General features: G+C 43.5%; 2 protein-coding genes across 6 annotated transcripts in view; one reads left to right on the forward strand and one right to left on the reverse strand.

Moving 5' to 3' along the window:
* Window positions 1-11384, forward strand: part of FANCA (FA complementation group A) — a 101913-nt gene extending 90529 nt beyond the window's left edge. For all 5 annotated transcript variants that reach the window (XM_027847636.1, XM_027847639.1, XM_027847638.1 and 2 more), the window contains 10 exons: window positions 1653-1712; window positions 2409-2513; window positions 4678-4790; window positions 6538-6682; window positions 7773-7835; window positions 8781-8886; window positions 9284-9368; window positions 9720-9876; window positions 10149-10241; window positions 10683-11384. In XM_027847636.1, coding sequence (XP_027703437.1) covers window positions 1653-1712; window positions 2409-2513; window positions 4678-4790; window positions 6538-6682; window positions 7773-7835; window positions 8781-8886; window positions 9284-9368; window positions 9720-9876; window positions 10149-10241; window positions 10683-10790 — 1035 coding nt within the window. In that variant the 3' untranslated portion in view covers window positions 10791-11384. The remainder of the gene's footprint in view (window positions 1-1652; window positions 1713-2408; window positions 2514-4677; window positions 4791-6537; window positions 6683-7772; window positions 7836-8780; window positions 8887-9283; window positions 9369-9719; window positions 9877-10148; window positions 10242-10682) is intronic.
* On the reverse strand, window positions 11361-27534 carry ZNF276 (zinc finger protein 276). Its single transcript, XM_027847641.1, has 11 exons — window positions 27441-27534; window positions 22665-22968; window positions 22286-22338; window positions 21710-22162; window positions 20534-20612; window positions 19273-19356; window positions 17036-17143; window positions 16880-16955; window positions 13575-13692; window positions 12068-12167; window positions 11361-11732 (listed from the first exon to the last, which is right to left on the reverse strand). The coding sequence occupies exons 2-11, from the start codon at window positions 22946-22948 to the stop codon at window positions 11444-11446; spliced, it is 1644 nt and encodes a 547-aa protein (XP_027703442.1). The 5' UTR covers window positions 22949-22968; window positions 27441-27534; the 3' UTR covers window positions 11361-11443.
* Window positions 27535-27583: the final 49 nt, after the last annotated feature.

Raw genomic sequence — 27583 nt, forward strand, 5'->3', positions numbered from 1 at the left:
CTGAACACTCTCCACTTTATACAGTGCTGCTGTGTTTGACATACGTTATCTGCGTATGGGCACATGAGGATGATCAGCGAGAGTTCTCATTGGCTGGCCAAGGACAGCCAATCCACTTCTGACAATTGACCACGTGGTCTTATTTGACCTTGAGTTGTTTCTTTGTGTGCTTATGAAGAAACGCATTGTTTGTCCCTTGCTCCTCTAGGTTGAGCAAAGCCTCAGATTTTATTAGCCTTTTCTTGCCAAAGGTAAGACTGAAGATTTGGCACCTACTGCCTCAGCTGCTGGCTACCTGAAGACCCCAGAGTGGATGACCATTGAATGTGCTGCCATCTGTGATTTTGTATTGCCTCCTTTTGGATTTCAGCTAGGGCTGTAGGAAGAAAGAGTTTGTCTCATGTTAGTAATAGTCAGGTGCCTTCCGTTAACCAGCAGCTCCGCCCAGTAGAAGAACTGATGTTTATGCAGATGACATTTCTGTGAGAGCTAGAAGTTCCTCCTCAGGCTTCAAAGAATAACTCAGTTACATGTTTGGTGAAGTTGTAGTGTTAAATACATCGTAGCTTAATTCTTTGGAATTAGAAATCCATAGATATTAAGACTCAGTTAAACCCTATAGTCAGTTAACCCTAAAATCCTATTTCCTCACCATGCTGGATAACAGAAGACATTTGTAATAAACCATATATTAAGTAGATTTGTATTCTGTCATTTGAGTATCTTCTTCTGAAGATTATAGCGCTTGATAAAATCTTGCTCAAAAATAAATTATCTTGACCCTGTAGAATACAGCAACCATTTTAGTCATATAAAGAGAATTTTTCCTTATGTTGTTCTAAATTTCCAACTTTTAAAAACATGACATGGGTGTTATATTTGAATGGCATATGTCTCAGCAGTGAGAGAAATAAAGAAATTGTCCTTATTTTTCTGAGTTTATGTGGAGCTTTAAAAGAATTGTAAACAAATGTTTTTGAATGAGAGCCTTAGGCTTCTTTTATTATCATCTGGACTTCAAAGTCCAAAACAGATAGAGAACTACTAAGAGGAAGATATGGTACGAGAGAAAAAAAAGAGAGGAAAGTCAGTCATAGCTGAGCGGCCTCTTATCAACCTGTTTGATTTGGAACTGTAGAGAGAGTCCTTCCCTAAAACTTGAACAACCTTAAATTCTGGGACAACATAAAAATCTCCTAGTGATCCACACCTTTGTGTTGATTATTGAGGCTGCTAGACCCACATGATAGTGTATGGATGCTACTTCTCTGGATTTAAACAACAGTTAATGGGGTAGATCATCTGCTTCGACAAAGGGATAAAGATAGTAGTACATGGAGGAGAAGACTTGTCCTTATTTATGTACAAAGTGAATTGTCTGAGGGCCAAGTGATGATCTAGCACTTACTTGTCTCTTGAAAATTATGATCATTTATTTATCAGAATTTTATTGTATTCTAGCCTTGCAATTAGTGCTTAGACTACCAGCTCTCACAAATTCTGTTTTCTTTTATGACAAATCTCAAATATTTAAGAAGAATTCAAATTGCTCCATGACTTTCACCTTTCTGTATTTCCCTCTCCCAACTTCTTTTGTTTACCTTTCACTTGCTGGTGATTTATTGTTGAATTGGTATTTTATTGTGTTGCAGAAAAACATCTCTCCTAGAGAATGTGCCCTGGCCCATGACATCACTGTCCACTTCTTCAGGGTAATCTCTCTTTTTCCTGGAAACATTTTACTAGGTGGTAGAGACAAATAACAAATCATTTAGAATATGGTGAAAATAGTAGTGTGGCATGAGAGACTCAAGAAGAGATTCCATCTAGGTGGAAGGTGCAGGAAAGCCAAGTGAAGGAAGGCCCAGATGGAAGGAGAATCTGTTCTCGCAACTACATGAGCTTACTCTATACCAGCCACTGTGCTGGAGGGTGAGGCTACAAATACGATAGATACCCGTACAAACCAGAGCACGGGTCCTGTCCTCAAGGGATTTACCTGGCTTATGCAGGCTGATACACAGCCATGGGACAGCAAACAGACCGGTTTGACTGGAGCAGAGAGGGTGCGCTGGGGAGAGCACAAAGGAAAGTTGCCCTTCTCTTTCCCCCTCGGAAAGCAGGCTTGGAGATGGACCCACATCTCTGCCACATGCAGTGATTTCCAAATCACAGCTTCATCACGGAGGAGAGTATCAGGATGTAGCTATTGTTTTGTGTATATAAAAAGGGAGAAAGATGGAAAGGACTAAAGCACACAAGGCAGCTGCCTTTTTAAGTGGACCCTCGGTTCTGATTTAGGGAAGAAATGCTGTGTCCCTTTAGGTTAGCACAAGCTCTTTATTCTTGGTAGAAATAGAGAACTATAAAGTAGTCAGCAATATATAAAAATAACATCTCCTTTTCAGGGTCTCCTGAGTGCCTGTCTGAGTTGCAAAGATCCATCCAAAGAGGTTAATGTGATTCTGACTGCTTGTCAAACCCATTGTCCAATAATCCTGTCCTCAGCAGTGGTAAGAGAATAACTTTTGAACATTTTTTCTATCCTGGAAGTTTAATGCAAAGAAAGAAAAACTCTTCTTGTCCCTCTATCTCCCTCCCACCCCCCTTATACATATGTGTATATGCACACTTTTTTAAAAAGCCAACATCTGAAACCCTAACTGAATTTATCAAAGCTTTTTTTCCTTGGGTCTAAGCCAAAAGTATATGTCCTGTTTTTTTAAGGCCTGAACAGGAAGTTCTTGTGGATGAGTAAAGGCTATTGCATCAGCAGGGCCTCTTCAAATCTGCGTCTATATTTCCCATTTCCCCAGAACTGTTTTGATCTCACTCAAGGGGGCCTTTCCTCCTAGCACAAAAGTTGGCGAGAAAGATCATACCATTCACTCCAGCTACCATAGGGCACCCATGTGGCACAGTGGAATAGAGCACCAGGCCTGGAGTCAGGAAGACTTGAGTTCAAATCTGGCCTCAGACACTTAACTAGCTTTGTGACCTTGGGCAAGTCACTTAACCCTGTTTGCCTCAGTTTCCTCATCTGTCAAATAAGCTGGCGAAGGAAATGGCAAACCACTCCAGTATCTTTGCCAAGAAAACCCCAAATGGGGTCATGAAGGGTTGAACACAACTGAACAACAACCACACAATCAAGGAAACTTCTGAAGGTCTCTGCCCAACTTTCAAAAGCTTCTCAAGGCTAATAAGCCCCTCTCCCTTTTTATCTCCCCCCCCCCCAAATGTGCACCCACCCAATCCAAAATCAGCAGTAAAAACCATGTTCTCACTAAAATCTGTTAATGTCAGAAAAGAGAATTAGAGTCTACTTTTTTATCCTTGGTTTTTTCTTTCCCTTTCCTCTCAGTCCAGTCTAATCCTTTCTTCAAGGACAATAGACTGTAGGGCTGGGAGACGCCTGAGAAACCATCTAGATGATGTGACTTGCTCATGGTTACACATGTCAGTAAGTAGTAGACCCTCTGGTTCCAGATTCCTAGCTCTTTCTTCTACACCATTATGTACCCATTATACCTCTCAAATATATTTCTTTTCATTTTCATAACCATCACTATCAGTAATAATAATGATAATGATAATAGCTCCCATTTATATGGCATTTACTGTGTGAGCCAGGCACTGTGCTAAGTACTTTACAATTATTATAGAGTTTATCCTCACAATAACCCTGAGATAAGTGCTGCTATTACTCATTTTATAGATAAGGAAACTAAGGCACACACAGGATAAGTGACTTGCCCAGGGTTGTACAGCCAGTAAGTGTCTGAGGCCAGATTTGACCTCAGGACTCCCTTCCTCCAGGACCAGCCCTCTGTGCACTGTGGTACCCTTGGCTGCCCCTTTGTCTCTGAAAGTGTAGTGGGTGGCACCTTGAGCGAACCAAGTGAGCTCATAACTCCAAGAGATCGACTTGGAAGGCAGTTCTCCCTCCTCAGGGCTCCTCCCCTTCAGGCCTCCTTGCCCTTTCACCCATGACACCTGCTCAGAAACTTGGTTTGGTTTCTTGTCGCCTTCAGAAAAGGACAGGAGCCTTGGCTTGACATTCAAGGCTGTCAACCCTCTGCCTCCTGCTGCCTTCTGTAACTTTCCCCAGACTCTTTCTCTAAGCAGACTACCCCAGACAAACCAGTCTAACCATTCCCTGCCCCCTCCTCCCCAGCATGCCACTGGCACACCTTCACTCATTTCCTTTATTGAGCAATAGCCTCCCCTGCCTCTCTGCTCATCTATATCCTACCCTTTTCTCAAGGCTCAACCTAAGTCCTCCTTTCAGGGAAGCCTTTTCTGCTTGTACCATATTCTGTCAGTCATTCCTTCCTCTGACCTCCTGGAATGTTAGGCTACATCATGCATTTGGCATTCATTGTATTTTTGTTCTCTGAAGACTGTGTCTTTTGCCTCATTGTACTCCGGAGTGTAGCACTGTGGGCATTGCAGGTTCTCAGTAAATGATAAGACTTCACACTTGCAGGCGGATGCCCTGCATTTCTCCTGGGAGGAGGAGGAGGAGGAGGAGGAGGAGGAGGAGGAGGAGGCCTGATAGGGCAGAGCCTTCCTGTTAATGGCTTCTCTGGCTTTTTGCCCAGAGGCAGACTGGCCCAGGCCATTTGGATGCTTGCTATTCCAGCTCACTGTGATGGCACCTTTCTGTCCTTCTAGTTGTGGTGGCCAAGACTGGAGCCAGTGCTTCACTGTCAGTGGAAGAGGCACTTCAAGAGTGCATTGCCCCAGCAGGTAGCCCACATAGCCACGTGCCAGCAGTCTGCCAGGACGTAAGTAGGAACAGCTGGAATGAAAGAAGGGGAGAAGGGAGGGTCCTTCATTGGTGGTCTCGAAGCTGATGGTCTAGATGAGTGTTATATGCACTTATAGGGGAAAAAAAAACAAGACTTGTGGCAAAGTGGCAGAAGGGAACTAGATTGATGCCCACTTTGTAACTCATTGGCTCTCATGAGGTCCTCCTGTAATGGGCTGGGCTTGTGCTTCTCCCCCAGCTCTTCCTCTTCTTCTGATCTACCTGACTCTTGTTGGATTGCTAGACCCAGTTATGATACCCTGATTTTTAGAGCAGGGAAAAAAATCAAGGCACTTTCACATTACCAACCCTACAGGATCTCCTTTTAAAGCACAGCTGTTGACAGAGATGACCATCAGTGGCCATAGGTGGCACCTTCAATGAGCCAAGTGAGTTCCTTGGTATGACTGTGTTGGAGAAGCTGGAGATTAAAGAGGCCTTGTGGAATGCACTAGGAAGGCCCAGTGGTAGAACTGGGCCCCAGCCCACTAAGATTCTGCTTCTTCTATGAAGGGTAGTTCCAGAAAATGTCCAGCATTAAGGTCCCATAAAACATTGCATTTGTGTACAATCTACCCTCCAGCTGGCCTTTCTAACCTTGAAGCAATTCCCCATTTGCCAAGATCTGGGGGTACAGTTGTATGATAAAGAAGTTGGCTCCCTCATGATCAAGGATCAGGGCAGGCTCCAGGTAAAATCATGACCCAGAGACGGTCTGACAAGACCATGTGAAATAATCCAATCTGCCCCAATTCATTCTTATAGCTGAGAAAATACTAGTTTATAACTGTAGTGCTTATAAAGTGCTTTCACGTAATATTTCAATTCTCACAACAACCCTTTGAGATGGGGTGAGGATGTTTGTTCCCATTTTATAAGGGAGGCAGCTGAGGGATACAGATAGAGTGACTTGTCCCAAGTGGTGAAGTAAGGTGTCCTCAACCTAGGTCTCCGGACTCCTTGTCAAAAGTACACAGATGGGGCAGCTAGGTGGCAAGGTGGATAGAGCATCATCCCTGGAGTCAGGAGGATCAGAGTTCAGATCCAGCCTCAGACATATAACATTCGCTGTGTGACCCTGGGCAAGTCACTTAACCCCAATTATCTCACCAAAAAAAAAAAAAAGTGCTCAGACTTTGTATCCCCAGGTTGCCTAGTTTGGTGTCAGAGCAGGTCTCCTCACTAGAGCACCAGCCCTCTTGTTGGTCAGCAGGCAGGGTAGCCCTTTCTTTCCCCAGGTTCATCATGTCCTCAGGCTGCCCCTTCCTTTCTCAAATACTTCATCACAGTAGAGTATAAGGATTGCCATCTGTCTGGGGCCTCTGAAGCCAGCGGAGAATATTTTACTTGTTTGTAGACCACAGGCGTGTGGTCTGGGGGTCAAGTCAGAGAGAGAGGTAGGCTTGTGTTAATCCTTAAATTCTGTGATTTCCTATGACTTGTTAAAAGGGACCACACAACTTTAAAGGAGTGAAGCTGACAGATACCATTTCACATGTTAGCGGGAAGATTTACCCTGGCTCTTGTCCTACCATAGTAGTGTTAGTTCCTGTATTATAGATCCTTGAAAAAGAAGACATCTTCATTCTTGGGGGATGAGAAAAGGGCTGCATCACAGATGTCCACGAGAGTCTTCCTTTGGACTCAGAATGGAAGGCTCTGCCCCCCAGTGGGCTCGTGATTCTCAAGGCTTCCATACTAAGTTTCTCTGGAATCTTCCTCAGCTTCCTGTCTCCCGATGCGGCGCTTCCTTCCAGCCCATGCACTGCCTGGATTGCTGCTGCTTCTCTGCATTTTGCAGTTCATCAACAAGCAGACCAGGAAATCCCAAAAAAAGCCCTGAGGAAGTTGGGAGGTGACGGAGAAGAGGTGAGAAAGGAAGTTCTTTTTATCTCTCCTTTCTTTCCCTTTAGCTCTCCACTTCTAAACAAAACACCTTCAACAGCCTAAGCTCCTAACGATTGCCTCGTTAGACATTTCTTAAGGAGTGTCCAGGTCTCACATCATTTTCCTCATAAGTCATACAGGTCATTGTAAGCTTACTGATGCCTGGTGTTTCTTAAGATGCTTTCTATTTGTTTAGCACCATCACTTCCATTGTTTCATCTACTGACTGAATTTCTCAATTAATCAATCAGTGAAAGAAAAGCAAGTTGAAAACCTGGCTTCTAGGACTATGGAAGAAGCAGCAGCATGAAATAAGGCGAAGAGCTCAGGAGAAACAAAGACTGAAGTTTATAAAAGCAGCTCTCAGTTCTGTTTAGCTGGAGAGTAGATCGCAGTATATCACAAAAAAGAACAGAAGAGGGGATGGTAGAGAACTTTAGGAAGCCTCTGACAGTGTCCCCATACCTGAGGTACCTTCACCATCCTGGCAAGCAGTTGTCAGGCATTGAGGCTCCCTCTTGGAGTCCTTCTGTGCCGTCACTGCTGAAGCTCCCTGCCTCACTGAGGCAATGCTGCCTGTCTTCTTCCTTCCTGCACTGCTGCTGGGAGTGGGGAGAAGATAGGCCTGTAGGACTCCAGCCCTTCACCTCCAAAACCTTTGCTTCCATAGGCACCAGTAATGATCCTTCTACATGACTACTTCCCATTCCCTTCCATATAGCTTGTAGGGGACAAGTGTTCACAGCATTCTATCTAGAAACCTCATGTGCACATGGTGATTTGAAAGTTAGGTGAAGTGTGGTTCAAAGAACTTTTAAGTATTTCTGTGTAGAAAATAGCAGTACTACTCAGAAACAGATAGCAAAGGATTAAGACCTAACCTGTAAGAAATTGACCCCTGATGGAGAATCCTCATCTTATTAGATTGAAAGTAGGTTCTGTGTTTTCTGGGTTTTCCCCCTGAGAAGGTGTCCCAAAGTGAAGTTTGCATAGTACATGTGTAGAAAGAGTCCATATTGAGCAGTGACATGTGAACTTTTAAAGTGACTTATGTAAATGTTTTGATTTACAGCTGTTGGTCTCTCTTTTCTTCTTTTCCCTCATGGGCCTTCTCTCCTCGTATTTGGTACCAAATGTAAGTTAACTCTTCTCAGTCTGAACTTGTTCTGAAAAAGTGGTATGTGAATATGTAAGGTGAGTCCAGCGGGCAGCCTTCTTCCAATGTGAATCAGCAGAGACAGGGCCAAGGGCAACCATCGTCAAGAGATAGGAAGACCAAAATCTTTTATTTCACTTGAGGAAGGTCTCAGGTATGGCCTGGAAGGGTGGCTTAGGCTTTATCCTTTGAGAAGGCAGCAGGATTATAGTTAGGGGAAGACTATACCTTCCATTCTCTGACCTGGTATGCCAGGGTAGATTATCTAGGCCTTTGTCCCTTCCCTCACCCAAAAGGAGTCTGGACATCCACATGGAGTCCTGTATGGGATCCCAGCCGTAGGACTCGAGCAGAAATGGAAAAAAGAGTGCAGGATACTTCCCAGTTTGGTTATTTCAGTTGCCTTTCCCCTGAATGCGATGGGAACTTTAAACAGTTGAGTTTCATCCAAGTGAGAAATCTCAACATTAAATGGAGAACACTGCTAATATTTTACAATGGCCTAGCACCTACCTTTTTAGGAATTTTTAATCCTTTGCATATTGCTAAGTGAGGCAGCATGATAAGGAAATAACACTCACAGATTTGGAGTCAGAGCACCTATGTCCAGATCCTGTCCCTGTGACTTAACCAGTGTGACCTAGGGCAAGTCACCTAACCTCGCTGGTCCTTAGTTTCCTCCTCTGTAAAATGGGGTGGTTGAATCTGATGGCCTGTAAAGGGCCCTTTCTACTTTAAATCTGTGGTAACTTACTTGACTCCCTAATATCCACAGAAGGCAGCATTTCATGACACCTACAATTCATCTTATTTTGCAAATGAGGAAACTAAAGCAAGAAGCACTGCTAAAATCAAATTCAGGACTATGCCTAACCACTGTAGTGTGAAGTTTATAGTGTCACTTTTTGTCAAAAAACAAAACAGGATGGAATGAATTCCCTGAAATCTTTAGATGTCTGTGCAGAGGTCCTTGGATGTTTGGAGAAAAGAAAAATATCTTGGTTGGTTCTCTTTCAGTTGACAAAGAAGGGTGAGTAAAAAAGAGAAAATACATGTGACTTAACACTAAGACCCAGCTAGTGATGAGATCTTGGCTCTCCAAATCCAAATCCCCCCAAATCCTATACATTTGTCCTAATGGCTTTCATGATACCACCTGTAACGATATTTCATTCTAAAAGTCACTGTCTCCCATCTTGCATTAACTTGCCCGTGATCTTTTTGAGTTAGTTATCAAATGGTTCTGTTCTGCTTAAAAAAGTCTTTACCTGCTAAGGCTTGACAAACTTGCTAGATTAACAGAAAATAAACTCCCCCAAAGTAACTCATCCTCAAGGGAAATAATGTGTCTCCCATTATTATGTTATGTTGGCAAGAATATTTCAGGCCCTAGGCATAAGCTAGTCTTTTCTCTCTTGGCATTACAGAAAATGCATCAAATGGAAGGTGTCAAATTTTTCTGCAGTTGGCCTCAGACCAGTACATCAGGCTGTTGCCTTTCGCCTTCTACAGGTAACAATTCAGAATGGCGCCTGGAGGAAGGAGGGTTTAGGGGCTGAGGACCACTCTAGCCTTAAAGTTTGGAACTGTAGCGTTGCCATGTTCTTTGGAAACAAAACAACACAATTCAGACCAGCTCTCATGTGTGAGGAAAAGGGACTACGAGCATCTCCATGATGCCCTACCAGTTAGGATTTGATCACACATTTTGACTTAAGTAGAGAATTTTACACAAGTGCTACAAAAACACTTACCTGTGGTTTTATTCTTAATAGGCAAATGACTTCATCCATACCTTCTCCCATTGTGACAGAGTTTCTAATCTGTTATCTCCTACCCTACCCTTTGTCTTTTCCCCATTAGCCTTGTTGCCTACTTTGATGAAGATCTCTTTAATAGAGAGCAAGCCTTCCTATATGTTGCTGTTGACATGTACCTAAAGTTAGTCCAGCTTTTTGTAGCAGGAGAGACCAGTGTGATTTCAGCCAAAACTCACTTAAGCCAAGAGCACAGCAAACAGGTAAGTGTCCCAGATCAGATGTACAAAATTCTAAAATTGGTTTGTTATAACTAGTTAAATATCCCTCTTGTCTAAGGAGTGTTATTTAACAGTAACAAATTAGCTGAAAGGAAGGGTGACTCTCAGCTAGTTTTTAAATTATAAACATGAAATTATAAATCAACATGTATGCATAAAATGAAGCTAGTTATAACTTACATGTTTCACTCACTTTTTAAAATAAAACCTAAAACAAGTTCATACCCTTCATTTCTGTCTGACACATTCCCTAGGTGGATCCTTTAGGACTGATAACAAAAGCTCGTCTGTTTCTGCTTCACTCAATACCACGGTGTCCAAAGAGAAGCTTTTCGTGCATAATGGAGGTAACATCAAGATTTTCACTTGTGGTTTCTATCCAAGCTCAGACATAAAGCTGTTGAGGTTTCATTCTTAGGCATTAGCCCCATTCTCTCACACTCTACCCCTCCAGATTGTTAGCTGAAGCTGTCAGCATTCTCTGTTGAACTTGATCCTACAGGGGGGTTAGTTACCAAGCAAGAAAGTAAAGTGCCTTGGGCATCTTTGCTCCAAACAGTGCTACTTTTATCACGTGATAAGTATTCAAGGTATTAACCTGCAAATGCCATTAGACTGGAGACCAAGCTGTTGATAGGCTTGGGTTCTGCTGTTTGGCTTTGATAGATAAAACAAGTGTTTAAAGGGTACTCTCACCAGGAAGCCTGTGCCCTTGGGTTTAGCTAGCAAAGTGCTATAGGATGGGCTGGCAAGCAACTGCAGCCCACAAAGTATGTGTTTTCTCACAGCTGTTGGCCACCTGTGAAGAGTTGGACCCAGAGGTGAAAGCTGCCCTCCTGAGTAGCCAGCAGTCCCCTGAAGATGCTGACTTATATGGTGAACCGCTTCTCTTCTGAAGGATGGCTGTGCTGGGAGTGCCTTGTCCCAAGGATGGCTTTTGTTGGTACAGCAATTTGGCTGTGGTTCCTGAGCAGTTTTAAACTGAGGAATAGAAAGAAGACCACTTTCTTGCTGGACAGAGGCAGCAGAATACCACTGTTCATCAGCCCAGGCTACTTTGTAAATAATTTATTACAAGCATAACCATGGAGCTCTTGTTACACTAAAAAGTGGATTACAAATACCTTCGGTTGCTTTGAGGCAGGGGTAATCAATTATTTAAAATCTGAGCCTGGTTCCAAGTCACTCACTTTCTCAGGGGAAATGAACCTCTTGCCCTGCAGAAGAACAGCTACAGTACAGACTTGAGGGGCTGTTCCATGACCGAGAATGTGAGGACCAATCCACAGGGGAAAGCAGATGTATACATACCTGTCCATACCCTCAGAGTGATTCTGTTCCATTTAAACCCTGCTGCATTGGACATATGCACAGGCAGAAAAAAAAAAAAATTTAAAGCATGGTTATCTTTGTGTTGGAGCAAGCTGAAACTATTGCCATTGAGTCCAGTTGAGTTGGAGAAACTATTAAAATTTTTGTTAAAAACTCTATTTGATCATTTGATTTGTACAAGGATGAATGACTACCCACACTGAACCTTTCCAGGCTTTCAGGTGGGTTCCTGTTGTGCAACCAGTTCAGGTTTGACAGCCTGACTTTCCATCGTCCCTGAGGGGTTCATTAGACCAGTTGGCTGCTCGCTCTGCAGTGGTTTGGCTTTGTCCTGGTTCTGGGTCAGTGGATGTACCATGGACATGTGGACGTTCAGGTTGTGAGCCTTCTCAAACCGCCGGCCACACTGGTCACAGGCAAATTCCAGCTCTGTCTCAGCTTTGTGTTTGGTCATGTGGTACTTCAGAGATGCTCGCTGCCTGCACTGGAACCCACAGATTTCACATCTGAGAGACAGAGAGAGAGTGAAGGACAGGCCCGATGTGGGATCTGAACTGCCATTTACAAACTATTCAGACTCACCAGCTCTTGAAAACAGATTTAATTTAACTAGAAACTTCTTAGGAAAAAAAAAACTACCATTAAATTAGCAGCTGTATGTATAAAGACGTAATAGAAGTAAATGCATGAGAGAAAAAAAGCATCTTTCAAATCATCACTCATTTGCTCTCACTGCAAGAAGGGGAAATAAAAGACAAGATCCATCCCTTTTTCCCCTTAACTAAAAACAACAACATCCTAAAACCAAGTCTTTCATTACAACTGCCCAAGCCACACTTACTGAAGGGGCTTTGCTCCTGAGTGACGCATCTGGTGAACTGAAAGGTGCTTCCGCTGTTTGAACGTCTGTCCACATTCATCACAGATGTAATTCCGTACCTCTGCAATGCCCCCAAAAAAGTGAGATTCAAATTCAATTCCTCCTTCACAGTGTCTAAATATAACCAACAAGGGAAGGCAAACTGATCCAGATTGTCTGTTTTCATGCTAATTTCTATTTCCAAGGAAGATGGTCAAGAGAAGAGGAAAAAGAAATATTAATGTCTGCTTCAGAAGCACCAGGCAAATAGCCACATGGTTAGAGAGTGTTTCTGCCTGGGGCTTTTCAGGGTAAATAAAAACTTTACTATTTAGGCAAGTGTGTTGGGTGGAAAGGGAGGGATATAGCTTCAATTATGAATTTTACATTATAGAAGTAAACATCAAAAAAAAAAGCTAAGTTAAGGAAATGTTACCAAATGAAGGTTGCCAGCTCTTTTTCTGGGGGGTTAATAAAATTATCTGCTAATCATGCTTGTTGGAAGAGTTGTTTAAAAATAATTTCTCTTTAGGTAAACATTCCCTCTGCAGTCACGTTTATTCTGTTTGTTTAGCTAGCCTGTTTTTGCTGAAGTAAAGGAAAATGCACTAGGAGCCTGGCCTTTGACATCTGTGCCTGTCACCTGAGAGCCTTCCGGGCTCCTCAGAGAGGCTCATCAGCAGGGTGGCCATGGGGTGGTGCAACTCTGAAGATGATAATAAGAACAACACAAGCGTTCCCATCCCAGTTCAAGGTTTTTTCTTTATGCTCACAACAGCCCAACCTGGCAGGGAAGTGCTATTGTTGTCCCTGTTTTATAGATGAGGAAGCTGAGTCAGATAGTTACTACCACATCATGCAGGGTTTATGCTTTACTTAAGTGGAGGGAGTGTGTACACACACACACACACAATTTGTATTCTTGAATATTAGAGTAAAGATAAACTTCAGCTAAGCCCAAATTAGTGGGGACCATATATGAATGAGGTGAGAATTTTTTTTTAATATAAAGTTAACAATTGCTATTTTCTGAAACAATGAAAATCTCCCAACCCCTGAAAAAATTTTCCTTTGTGTCTCATAATTGTTAAGATCAAGGATATTCTTAGTCATGTATAGGTTAAATTAAGTTGAAAGGCCTCTGGGGTCCTTTCCATCTCAGAGATTGCGTTTCTGTTAGCTTGGGGAACACACTACATGGTATATGCAAGTGAACAAAAGAAAAGCTTTTCTTTAGCACGAATAAACAGTGTAAGTATAGTGCTCATCTTAATCATGAGCCTTAAACTTTTGATTCATAAAATACCAGGACCGTGTCCGAGTAAGATTAAGGAAGTAAAGTAGCCTTATGAACCCGTCTTCCAGGTGCATAAACATAACCCAGATTCTGATCAGCGGGCTTGACCTGCCAATGTCCTGCACTATGGATGTACCAAAGGAGACAAACCGGAAGGACACACGACAACCTCTAGAGCAGAGGTCAGCCTACCTGTGTGAATGAGCTTGACATGGCGCTGCAAATAGCGATCGATCATGAACACCTTGTTGCAGCCAGGGTGGGGGCAAGGCCTCTCTCGTACTTCCTCATGATGCTCCTTTATATGTTTCTATAAATGAGAAAAAGAGATAGGTGGATACCCTTAAAGTAGCCTTCTCCCCTCATAGGGGACTGTAGCCATCTTAAGCTCTACAGAAGAACCTGAGGACACTTTTGATCAGTAAGGACAAGGGCTTCTACGTCATCCCGATAACCCTTGCTCGAGAGCCCTCAAAAGAGATTAGTGAATAGAAGACACAAAACTATCTTTCCAGACAATAAGAGCAAAGTGATGCTGAACAGATTTTGGACCATGTGCTTGGACCACAGTTTTATTATTCTCTTCTTGGAAAGATAATATGACAAAAGACTTTCCCTGAAAGTCACTGTACTGCTCATACCCTTTGAGGGAAGGCAGCATTGGACATGGATTCAAATTTTGGTTTTAGCATCTAACTGGCTGTGTGACCATGGGCAGATCGCCTCTCCTCTGTGCTTCTCTTGAACAAATGAGAGTGTGTGTGTGTGTGTGTGTGTGTGTGTGTGTGTATGCTCATGTGCTCGTGTGACATGCACCTCTGTTCACCTGGCAATTAATGAAATCCTTTCTGAAATTTTGACTTGGAGCCTCAGTATTTAAACATGTTCCTAGAGTAATCTCTAACATTTCAAATAAGTCTTAATGAAATGAAAAATGATAACATCCTTCTCCTTTTAATGACCCAAACATGGGTATAGGATTATAGAATAGAGAATTAACAGGGGGACATATCTCAGATGGTGTAAAAAAAAAAAAAAACAACCCAGAAACTTGATATCTCAAATGAATTTCCGACCAAAAAAACCTAGAAGTTGTTGGTTGTGTCCATCCTATCATTTCTGACATGAATGCTAAAAACAAAGAAAGTGATTGCTATTCCAGCCCTATCTAGAATACTGGAAAAGCCCAGTTTTGTGGGTGTCATTTATAAGTGTCTTTAAAACCTGAAAAAGTCTTCATTCAATGAAGAGACCTTTCAACTGAGGAAGCACAGCTTTTATTTTAGTTGTACAATAAAGTACAAAATTCGAGCCTAAATGTTGAATTTGAATATTTGTGAGCTCTGAGTTTGTACCCCCACAAGAGAAGATAAACATTTTTTTCTGTGGACATAACTGGGCTTCAAAATCTCTCACATTGGTCTGTGCTTCACTCAAATCTACCGCTTGAGAAAAATCCATGAATCCAAAAGCCTCCTGATCCATGACTGCTTTTCTCTCCCTTCTCTGATCTGACCTTCAGACAGCTGCCAAACTGATATTCCTAAAACAGATCCCATCAAACCACTCTCCTCAGAAGACCTTCACTGGTTCCATCATACAACTAGGATCAAATGAAAAATCCTTAGCCTGATACTTAAAGCTCTCTACAACATGGCTCCCTCTCACCTAGCTTTCCAGGCTGGTTTCCTTCTATTCTGTCACATACTCTCCATTCTAGTCTGACCTGCTCACTCTTCTCTGTCAATGACATTTCATCTCCCATTTCCCTGCAGATGGTTCCCCATATCTAGAATGCACATCCGTCTTCACCTTTACTTCTCAAAATCTCTACATTCCTTCAAAAGAGGTGCTACTCCTTATATATACAAAGCCTCCGTAGTTATTAGTCTCTCTCTCTCTTTCTCTCTCCCCCCCCTTCTCCCTCTCCCCCTTGCATGCCCCAAAATATAGGCTCCTTCAAGGCAGGGGCTTTCATACTTGTCTCTGTATCTCCCAAGATAAGATTTATGAAGATCACAATTGACTATCATTCTACTTTCGAGCATCTCTGTTAAAGAAAATAAAAAGATTCCCCTACCCTGTACCTCCCAAGCTTTGCTCCCTGCCTTTTGCTCTTATATCCCTTGTATGTCATAGGCACTTAGTAATGCTTTGTAAACCTTAAATTGCTACATAAAAAATTTTTGTCTTAGTCCTAACCCGATTTTTTTTTTACCTGATTTCATTGGTAAGGAAATTCATACCAATGCAACTAATAGTATTAGAAACACTGAAAAGTTAAGTGGCTTGTCACACATACCCAAGGTATATCAGAAATAAGACTTGAACCCAGGTCTTCCTGACCCCAGGCCTGGCCCTCCATCCAGTACACCATGGCACCTCTTGATATTGTTACCTCACCACCTCCCCTCAAACTCAGGACTCTAAACCTAAGAACCTTGGGAATAGCTGCTTTTTCCAACCCAAGCCCACTTTCAACCCCACCAACTGCCACTTGGAGTCACAAAACCTAAAAGCCCTGAGTGTGGCAACGCGTCTCTCCCTCCAACCACTGGTCCTACTTCTGGCCCCACCCTCACAGCCATTATCCCCAAAAGTAACTCGGGGAGATGCAATATCCTTCTACAGATGCTATAGGTACAGGTACCAGAAGACCCAGAAAAGACAGTTGTCCCCCAAGCCTTTGGCCCTGTCAGTGGGTCCAGCCTCAGAAAATGATGGGATTCTAGCATTATTACCTTCTGCTTTGCCACTACATCCTAAGGACTATGGGACCTGCACCTGAAAGTGCCTGTATAGGTGGTCTCCTCTATTAGAAATATGAACTTCTTCCAGACAGCTAGGTGGCCCAGTGGATAGAGCACCGGCCCTGAAGTCAGGAGGACCTGAGTTGAAATCCGGCCTCAAACCAAACACTTGACACTTACTAGCTGTGTGACCCTGGGCAAGTCACTTAACCCTAATTGCCTCACTAAAAAATAAAAAAATAAAAAAAAAAGAAATATGAACTTTTTGAGAGCAAGAACCATCCTCCTTTTCTGTTAGTATCCCCAGCACTTAGCACTGAGCTTTACACGTAATAAGGGCTTAATAAATGCTTTTTCAGTCATTATTATTATTTGAACCAAGTGACCCTAAATACCCTAAGGAAGACAGACAGAAATACTACTGTACCACAGAAGATAGCAAATATGAGGAATTCAAGACTGCTAGGTCATATTGAGTTATCTCAATCTGCTTTTTTTTTTCATTTGAGTTTAATACAAATTTGTTCAGTACCTCTGTTCATAAACATACACACACACACACACACACACACACAGATATTTAGATAAAATGCTGATACCGATAGGTAATAAAGCACTTCCCTCATCCCTTCCCATTAATGCTGCTTTCAGTGTGAGTACAGACACTCTCAACCGTGCCTGTGCCATCTGTGAAACTGCTTCGGATCAAACTCCATTGTCAACTCAAAAGGCTAATTCTTGCCTTACCTTCATCCCATCTGCCCCTCTGTACACAGCTGTGCAGCCCTGGTAAGGACACTTATAAATGGTAGGCAGCTCTTCCCTGTAATTTAAAGTACCAGGAGTCAGAACTCTTCCCTGAAACTGGTAACAACTGTATCAGTGTTCCCTCTCCCTACCGACCTTTCACATTTGATCTTCTTCTTCCAACCAGGTTTGGGTCCTGGTTTCTTTCTAATTTTGGGTTCGTCTGACTTCTTAGCTTTGCTGTCACTCATCTTGCCAGAGACCCTGAATTAAAAATAAAAGACATTGATTTTTTTAACTAAGGGTAAAGTTTAATATCCTATTTCTGATTTCTGTGACCCATATTTTGCATGTATGGCATGTTGTGTTTTTACTTTCCTACTCATGTAGAAGGCTTTGCAGTTTTTTCTTTCTTGAACCATCACAGTTAAAAATAAGTGTCATGGGCATGCAGCTTCCAATATTCCTGGGATCCTAGCCTCTCAGAATCTCCAAATCTCATTTTTCAGGACCTCGTATTCTTCATTCACCAGAAGAATAGTTTGGTTCTCTCTAGGAAGGTAAATATGTATTATACCCCCTACCCCCAACCCACCTTATAACAGGATGCAGGAGTGAAAGGGGAAAGAGTGATCTAGTAAAACATTCAGTCTCTTCTTTTCTAGCTAACTAAAAATTCATACATTAAAGGGCCAAGACACTTTAGTACTTTTTGATGGAAATATTTCTAAAGTGCATGATACACTTCTCTGCCTTTTAAAATAGAAATACTGAACCTAAATTAACTGTTGCTTAATGATTCAGTATTATTGTCATAAAAGGCAGTTACTATAAAATGCATATCCTCAAGCTATTTAACTATATGGGACTAAAAATGTCCACACACCCCACCTCCACCCCTGCCCCAGACTGTTATGTTTTGGGAGTTCTTGATTTTAATTTTCGATGATTTATCTTTTCTGACCATCAGCTATTCATCTTTGTCGCTGTCCACTGGCCTACCTGCAGTAGCACCATTTAAAATTTTTTGGTACAAATCTGCTGTAAACTGGGAAAGCAGTTAATCGAGCATGTCAGAATTGTGTTTAGACTGACAGGGAGACTCTGAGAGGCTCTCCTTTTGGTAAAGTGCATAACTTTTAATACATGAACTCTGAGCTGTCCGCTTTTGTTCAGGAGACCTTTTTTTTGGCTTGCTTTCTAGTTCTCATCTATATTTTATATAATAGAGAGTGGCAGATAAGTAAAGATAAAGGGAGGGAAATTCCCAAAGGTCTAACTTCACAGAGATGTGAGAAAAACCCTTTATAACATTTATAGAAACATGATCTATTCTAGCCAAAAGATATTTTTAAAACTCACAAATTACCCCCGATACCTGTCATGTAAGGAATTCTTCAGCCTATTGCACACTTTCCAATGCGTCTCTGTGTGAATACCTGTCACCAGCTAGAGAACAGGGATGTGTCAATCAAATATTAATTGCCCATAAGGAGTCTTTGGGTTATACATTCCCCAAATTCGATGATGGCTTTCTTAATAGTAGTCCTAAAGCAGCTTTGGTGGAATATGAAATGATAATTGAAACCGTTTTTGGTGAATGCAGCTCTACCCTTTAAATGCCTACTCTTTGCATTTCCATGGACTTCCAATCATCCCTTAGTAATAACTGGTATATAATCAAAGGTAAATTAATCTCCATATTCCCAGTTTAGATATGGCAGGGGCATTAATAGACTCATTCCTTGTGAGAGTTCTTAACTGCCCCAACCCATAGACTCACTACATGGCAAGTCCCTGTAGACATTTTAATGCCATGATGCCACCTGTGTGCCATTTCTCTACTCCTTTACCCCCTTTCTACCTCTAGCTTTGGGAACAGTAATCAAATCAAATTCCTGGAAAGATCAAGTCAATTTAATTGTCCTTTGACTATTCACCTTCCTAGTCCAAAACATTCCTTCCCAGGAATACTACTACTTTTTTATTTATTATCTCCCCTTATTAGAATATAAGCTCCTTGAGGGAAGGGACTATATTTTTATATTTGTATCCCCAGCATCTGGCCCATAGTAAGCACATAATAAATGCTTTTTCTTTTTGTTCATTTATCTGTGGCATGAGAGAAACTGTAGGGGCTTTCTTCACAGAGCCATGCTGCCCAGAAAGACCCCAGGCTCATTCTTAGCAAACTGAATTTCAAGAGGCTTTAAGGGATCACACTGGGCAAAGAGTCTAAGCACTTTCTGGGGGAAGAAGATGCACATGCCAAAAACATTTTTCTGTTACTTTCTTCACCATATTCACGCCAGGATACCAATCTCTAGAATTATTCACTTAATACCATTCACTACCCAAAAATGTCCTTATAGACAAGAATGTATGGCCCTTACTTCTTTTCTGGATAAGGCTCAAAGGATTCATCAGATGACTGAGTGTTTCTCCTCTTTTCATTTTCATCATCACTCAAGAAGTCTCTGAAAAAGAAAAAAAGACCTTTTAACAAAGCATTGACTAAGCAGTGTAAGGCTTCAGCAGTATTAACTGTTCTTATCTGCAGGCCCTGGCCCTCACCCCTATCTTTTGTAATTTGCCTTTTCTTATCTCTTTATGGAAATATCTTAAAAGTTAAATACATTCCCTGTCAAAGTAAGTGAACAAACTATCATTAAGCTAAGCATGATTTTATATAACAGCTTTTAAGGATAACGAGACTCTTTAGGGTAGGTGGATTAGTAACTTGCCTTTCTCTCCTTTTCATGGGCCTAATTTAGATAACCAGTTTCCCATCTGTATGAGCTTTGTTATTTTAACACCTTAAAGCAACAGTGAAACTAAACCTCAGACCTTCACTCTAAAATATTTGTCCCTAATAAGTCTATTCATTAGCAAATTGTGTCTAAGTTAGAAGGAAATATGTCTCTCACAGAATCTCCCCCACTGCCCTGACTCATACTCCACTCAATAGACCCTTGAATCAGGTCCTGGTCACAGTACTAAGACCCTAAAGGAATTCCTATTTCTGTTCCCTTCTACCACTTAGGTACTAAAGCTACTCAATGAAGTCAAAATAAGATTTCCCCCCTCCCCTCTAGGGAACAAAGCTCCTTTCTAGTTCATATGTTACAATAATATTTGGGAGTTAGACAAAATTGGTAACTGGAAGGGAGTACCTGAGTGGTGATAACTAATGGTAAACAAATACCAAAAGTTAGAGCTGTTTTAACAACTCTTCAAACACTGGCCAAGCCAAAAAAAAACTGAATTGAAATTCAACTGAAAAGGGATTTTTTTTCTTTCAATACCACTGGAACTTAGGGCACTGACCCATCTCCAGGAGATTCTAAATTGGAAAGAGAGAAGCTCAGTCTGGGTTACAACTCTAGCCCATAATAAGCCACCATCAAAAACATGGTGTATTAGAATGAATGTTAGATCTGGACTTGAGTTTGAATGCTGGTTCTGCTTCCTTTATGACTTCCTAGCCAAGGGTAAAAAGTGGGACCCACTGAATTCTACTAGTCTTTATTTCCAGATCTCAATCCAGGAAGGCAGGGGCTCCTGAGAATGATTCTGGGCATTAAAAGTCTAAGATGACCAAGTTTAGTTTGTGAAGAAGAAATTTTAAGCTATTTAAACCCACTCTTCTCTCACCCCTCAGAAAGGTCACTGAACTCGTCTTTTACCCGATCATCCAAGGCTGAAGATGAAACCTGCTTCACACTCAATTGCCCTGAGAAATAAAGAAAAAGGCTCGTGTTACCAACATAAAATGGAACTGTAAGATCCAGCTCTGGAGTACTCTGCAACATGATTTGGTCAATAAATTTTTTTAAATTGCCACTTAGAAGGGAGGACGGTGTGTGAAATCATCAGCCACTGCTATGTGCCTGGGAGAAAGAATACTTGAATACAGTAGCTATTTCAGGCACAGTCAAGAACTCTTTCATACCAGTTTCCATAGGGCCTGCATTTTTCTATGACCTCAAAACCTGCTCTCTAGCCTCCTCCCCAAGATGCTGCTGCTAGCCAGACAGCTTCTCCCTTATACATGGCATCTTGTATTTGGAGCACTAAGTACAGTATCCTTGCCCCCATGTCATATAGGTCCAAGTTCTACCATTAAAGATAGCTCAAAGATACTATTAGATCCAGTCCCCTACATAACTGGTCTGTGTTCATTTCTGCTGGTCAGCTAAAAGAAAAAAGCCATGTATGATCTATCCCAAAGGAGTGTCACCAGGGCATGCTGCAGGAGGGGACAACACACCATCCCCAGGCAACCCACTCGCCATTACTGCATTCTCTCCCCACAGCCCATGGACAAGTAACTAACTCTTCTCTTTCCCCACAATCAACTTGTTCTATAAAAACAAGTCTGTGCTTTCTGTCTGCAGCACAGGGTGAATGGAAGGCTGGGTAGAATAGAAGTGAATCTTAAAAGGAAACCTGCTGAAACAAGGTCCTGTATATCAAATGACCAAAGGGAAAGACACCAGGCCGGATAACGGTGCCCTGCTTTCTCAGCAGCTTCCGTGGGAACAAAAAGTGCCTGACAGCCATTGCCCAGCTCCCCGGTGGAGGACAGAGATCCATGGACTGCTTCATCCACAATCTCACTACCGATGGCCACCTATGGAGTTGACTATGGTGGACACAGGGAGCTCAAGAACATTGCCAGCAACTTAGGGTGACCAGTGGCAGAGAGAGGATGTAAACACAGGCCTACGGGAGCGACCAGAATCGATGGAGCAACAATTAGCCAGCAACTGTGGTGGGCAGTCTGGCGTCACCTGCCTGAAAGGGAGTAGGGGGCATGAGCCGTGTTACCTTGGGCCCCACTCAGGGGCTGGCGAGGCTCTGGTGGTGAATCTGGCTCAGGCCCCACAGGGTTGGCGTCCAAAGGGGGCTGAACTTCATTTGTGCTGGGCAGCGACTGACTGTCTGTGCCAGCTGGCACCATGGTCCCTTTGCTCCTAGGACTCTGCAGAACAGCTGCAGGAGGCTTGGTTCCGCTGTTGATGGAGAGCCGACGGGCTGTCTCTCTGTCCCATTCCCATTTGACGGCCAGTGTGCTGTCGAGCAGCAGCGCGCTGCAGTTCGAGTCTGTATCCATGATGTAGTCATGGCCCTGGTCGCAGCCCCACACAGCCTGGATGATGCCACAGTACTCGGAAGAGAACATGTTCTGGAGGCTTGGCACTGCCCCGCAGCTCACTGCGTGCCCGTGGGCCCACCCCACCAATTGGTGCAGGCACTGGGGACTGGAGGTGATCAGGTCCACTGTGCAAAGTGAACAAAGACAGAAGAGCCCCCAGAGGTGGTTAGCATCCAATAGCAGGCATCAGACCAAACATCTCTATCATAGGAAACCAAAGATCCCAAGAAGCCAGGTGACATACTCACCCAGACAGGCTCCCTCCTCTGTCTCAGCCTGGGAGCCATCATCAGTGCCGCCCCTGCAAATGGAAGCAGCACCAGTCGGATATCACATGGGGATGCAGGGTGAGGGAGAAAAGATGGCACAAGCCAGTGAGCCCAGGCCTCTTGCCTACATACAACAGAGACCATGCCCTATCTGCAGTGGAATCTGACACTAAACAGCCCTGCCACCTCCTGGGCTGGGCATAGCCTAGGAACCCAACATGAGATGTGGTTCAGTGGCTACACTGCTGACTTGGGAGCTCTGTTCCTGCTGCCTTCAGCAACTGGCTGTGTGACTCAGGGCAACCTCAAAACAGCACCATTCAGCCCAACTCAACATCTTGGTACAAAAACAACCTACTTTCCTCGGGGCTTCCGGTGGCCTGTGGGGGACGTATTGACCCTCTGCAGGAAGGACTTGAGAATGCTGTGACACTTGTAGAACTGGGCGTGGCAGTTCTTACAGACAAACTGGGGGAGGGCTGGGTCCTGGTGAATGGGCACTCCGAGCAGGCGCTTGAAGTCCATGAAGAAGACCTGCTCCATCCGGCGCGGCTTCTCACAGCTCTCACCTGGCACCTGACCAAATATGTGGCGGAGACTCCGTGAGGAAAACTTCCCGTGACAGAGGCGGCAGTACCCCATGCTAAGAGGACGGCCTGGACCTGTGAAGAGAATGAGAAGAGGCAAATGGGACCCCAGCTAGGCTGAGGCATGAGCTCAGAGACTTCCATATCTCATTAGACTATGTGTGTTGGAAGAGAAGAGATTCCCAACACCCTTACATCCCAAATGCTGGTTCCCCAAGCTTGAAAGGGGGGAAATGACAATATTTATACCCACAACTCCATCAAACTCCAAATATTCCTGCCAAGCAAAGAGGCCCTCCCCAGCATCTTCACACACAAACAAACTTTAAACACTGACTAATGTGTCTGGGCAATAGTCAAAGCCATGCAGTTTGGCTCTGAGCCTGCATTTCCAGACTTGAAATGAGGACCTCCAGTGACTGACAATGATACCAGTACTTTATGGTACATAAAATATTAGAGCTGAAAGGGACCTTAGAGATGAATCCATCCAACATGCTCATTCTATGAATGAGGAAACTGAGGCCCAGACAGAAGTGACTGGTCCAAATTCCCAAAGGAAACAGTCAGCAGACCCGGGATTCAAACCGGGCTAATGACACCAAAGGCAACATTTTTTCCACCATGCCACATTGTCATTTCATAAGCAGTGCTGTTCAGACTCAAATCCATATCTGAATCTTAGTCTAATGCTGTTTTTACTTTACTGTGTATTTCTGGAGCACCTTTGAAAAAATTCCTGGTATTCTCCCATCAATAATTTCATTTCTTCTTAGAGTATCCCTACAAAGATAGAGGATGCTGCCCGGACACGTGTCTGAGGTCTGTCACTCCCTACCTGAATAGCTTAAGGTGGATAAGTTATCCTCCATATGCCTCAAGTTCCCCATCTGTCAAACAGGGATACCACCTATCCTACCCTACCTATCTCACAGAGTTCTTGGGAGGTTTAAATGAGAAGATGACTATGAAAGCTCTTTTAAAAATAACTGTCAAATATTAGGTCTACTCTTATTATTCCATCTTTTACAAATAGGGAAAATGAGACAGCAGTCAGATGAATAGTCAGAAGGCATACTATGATTGTCACAAAGGAGGGTACTATCAAACCTCACACCTAATGTTAAACCTTCCCATATCAATATTCATGGGCAACAACAAATAAGGCATATAGAAGCCAAAAATTTTCACGTAGGTGTTACTGAATGGCCAGTCACATCAGTCAGTTGATCAACATTTATTAAGTTGTTGCTATGTGCCAGGCACTGTGGTAAGTATTATGGATAGAAAAACTAAAAGGAATCAACCCCTTCCCTTGAGGAAGAGTACATCTATTTTCTTCATTCACCAATATGACCACGTGTGGTCTTGGAGCCTAAAGAGTTCTCTCTTATAGGAGAGAGCCTGGTCTGGGCTACTGTGGTTTTCAACCCTGTTCAGAAAAATAGCTAAATCACAATGTACAGAAGTATTATATGGTCCTTAGAAGATGGCACAAATTTTCTCAACAAGGCAATATTTTCAGCATCACTAAAGGTCTCTTATTTTATAGATGAGGAAAATGAGGCTATTGTTACTACCAGTTAGCAGTAAAGTTGGGACCAAAACCCTGGCACATCACTTCTAACTCCTAGAACTGTGCTCTTCATCATATAACATGTCTTTCTGGAGTATCTTCCACAGAATGAGAAGGCATTTCACACCCATTTTACAGAAACTCTCCTTCCCTGAATACCGTTCCCAGGTGGCAATTCCTGCTGCTGCTTCTGCTAGCAAGAGCAGCCCCTATGATCAGCCACAATCTGGGGAGGAGGAAAAAGACTATCTGGGGGATAAGGGAGGGTAGGAAGAGGAACAGAATCTGTCTCCTACTATTCATACCCAGAGACAAGACTATAGCCTTTAGACATGATTTAAAGAGGCACTTAAGAAGAATTCTCAAAACCCTCAAATATCGTTCCCCTCCCCCAAACCCTAAGAGAGGCAGGCTTAAGTAATACACACTCTGATGCTTTTAATGGCCATCTTTAACGGAGGTAAAGTATTAATATCAGGCAGCCTTCCTCCTATTTCCCACCCTTTCCCCCCAGTTAAACCATACTTCCTCTTCTCTGTATGGTCTTACCCCCAGCTACCTATGGCTCAGCGTATCTCCCTAAACAGACACAATGAATCTTTCCCCTCCGCAGACATGGAGCCCCCTTCACTGGTCTGGCTCGGGGTGCGGCACCACACAGTGCTTTCTCCCAGTATCAGTTAGATTTTAGTGCTCTGATCAGCTCAACCAAAGTTCTGTCCAGGCTAGTACAAAGTGTTTGAGGCTTAGGAAGCAAGGATAGAATGAGGCTTTCCAGTTTTTTGAGTGGCTGGCTGTTGGGAAAAGTGACTCGTCTTGCATTTTGGTAAGGAAACTGAAGAACAGAATCTTCTAAAGCTTTGGCAGCTCCTCCAGAACTTCTCCCAGGACTCTCAACAAAGACCATCTACTCACCTTCAAGATAGGTTCTGACCAGCTCATCTTGGGACTTTAGTGACCACTGCACAACTAATAAGTCCTAGTGACTTTTACTTTTAACTCTCAACATAATCAACATAGATGCAGGACAGTCTTGGGCCTCCAATCAAAAACTGTCACTGGTGGGAAAAGAAACTAAGTAAATACTGCATAAAACTAAAAGGCATGTTGGTAGCCAGCAAAGTGAGTAAGGTCGAGTGGCTCTTAATTGGCCAAAGGATGGGAACCGGGTTAGAAAAGCAAAGTTCTGAGGCTATCACAGGGACTAACAGCACCCTCCTTCCACCCCCCAAAAAAGGAAGCAAAAGGTACCAGGAAGTGGACAGTGTGGCATGTGAGGAGAGCAAGTTGAATTGTGATGAAACTCATTCACAGTACCAGTCCCCGCCAAGCAGCTGTGGCTTTCAACACTTGTGAAACAAACCAATCTGTTACCAAAATGGTAGCTTTCACACCAACCCTCTCTCTAGTTACTCTGTAGCTAGATACAAGAAAGAAATACAGAAGAAATGCTTATCTAACAATGGGATTTTAAATGACAGTTTTCTAATGTTATAAATTATTACCTAAAGGGAAAACAAATTGATTATTTGTCTCCTCATTTAGATACCAAGCAGGGTACACTGAAGTCAGATTTGTTACTGTTGTTCAGTAGATTTTCAGTCACGTCCAACCCTTCCTGACCCCTTTGGGGTTTTCTGGGCAAAGATACTGGAGTGGTTTGCCATTGCCTTCTCCAGCTCATTTTACAAATGAAGAAACTGAGACAAACAGGGTTAAATGACTTGCTCAGGGTCACACAGCTAGTGAGTATCTGAGCCAGACTTGAACTCAGGGAGAGGCGTCTTCCTGATTCCAAGCTGACTTCAGTTGATCAGTTTGAATAGAGTATTTTTTAAATACTTGGCTGTGGGCCTGATCACATAGCCTAGAATCACTGCCTCCAAAGTTCCAGTTCCTACCATAACATCAGTTCACTGATGGTTAATTGTCTAATTGATAACTGTTCAGTTCTCCCAACCAAGAAAAGACAGAATTGATTCTGTATGTGTGTGTGTGTGTGTGTGTGTGTGTGTGGTGGTTGTACAGAAATGATCCTGTGAAAATAGTGAAAAAAGCTATAGTGAAAAGAATCATGAGAAAGAACTCTGGGGGAGTAAAGGTACCACACATATGCTAAAGACGAAGCAGACTTCCTCTAGTGACTGAAGGAAGATGTAGGGATGGACAGCTAGATGGCGACCTGAAAAAAACAGGCTACAGATGTGACAGGCTGTGACAAAGGCTACTTTTATAGGTTTGAGATACCATTTCAGATGCACAACACAGGTGGCCACTGCCTGCAAGCTCTCAAGACAGAGAGCAGAGGATCAAAATTTGAGCAAATTTGACAGCTTAGAGGACAGGCTGGCACCTGACTGAGCTGGGATCTGCCAAGCCCTGTGAACTTTGACAAGTCATTTAATTTTTGTGAGTATCAGTACTGGACTAAATGATCGCTAGGGCCCCTTGCAGCTCTAAATCCTGGGAGTCCATAATCCCCACCAGTCGGGAGGCACCTCTCCAGGGCTCCTGCGGGGAGGGGGGACAAAGCTGGCAAGCCCCCTCGGACATCTGTGCCTTTATTATCGGGTTGGGGGGATTCCTAGGGATGTATGGTGAGAGGAACCCTAATCTGATAGGAAAAGACTGGGAGATCAGCTGGGTGACCTTGGGCAAGCCGATTCCCTCTCTGGGCCTCAGTTTGTTCATCTGTCAGTTAAGGGCGTTAGACACGATGATGATGATGATGATGATGATGATGATGATGATGATGATGATGATAAAGTGCTGGGGTTGGGGGGTTTGAGGCTCACAGGCCCCCCACCCCCCCAGCAAAACTCTGGGAGGTGAGGAAACGGGCTTCGAAATGGAGAAGGCAGGTCCCTGCCCCCGGGAGCCCGGCCCGGAGAGCCAGAGCCAGGCAGGGGCGGCGCAGCGGAGATTCGAACCCGCGGCTCGGGACCCTGCGCGGGCCTCGGCCGGCACCCACCTGCCTCGTCCGGGCCGTCCTCGCTCACGCTCACGGCCGCGGCCTCGTCGTCGTCCTCGTCGTCCCCGCAGACGCGGGGCGGCCCCGCACCCCAGCTGCCCCCGGGCCGCGGCGGGGCCTCGGCCGCCCCGTCGCCGTCCTCT

The sequence above is a fragment of the Vombatus ursinus genome, unplaced genomic scaffold, assembly GCF_900497805.2.
Source record: "Vombatus ursinus unplaced genomic scaffold, bare-nosed wombat genome assembly UNPS02005286.1, whole genome shotgun sequence".
Classification (NCBI taxonomy): domain Eukaryota; kingdom Metazoa; phylum Chordata; class Mammalia; order Diprotodontia; family Vombatidae; genus Vombatus; species Vombatus ursinus.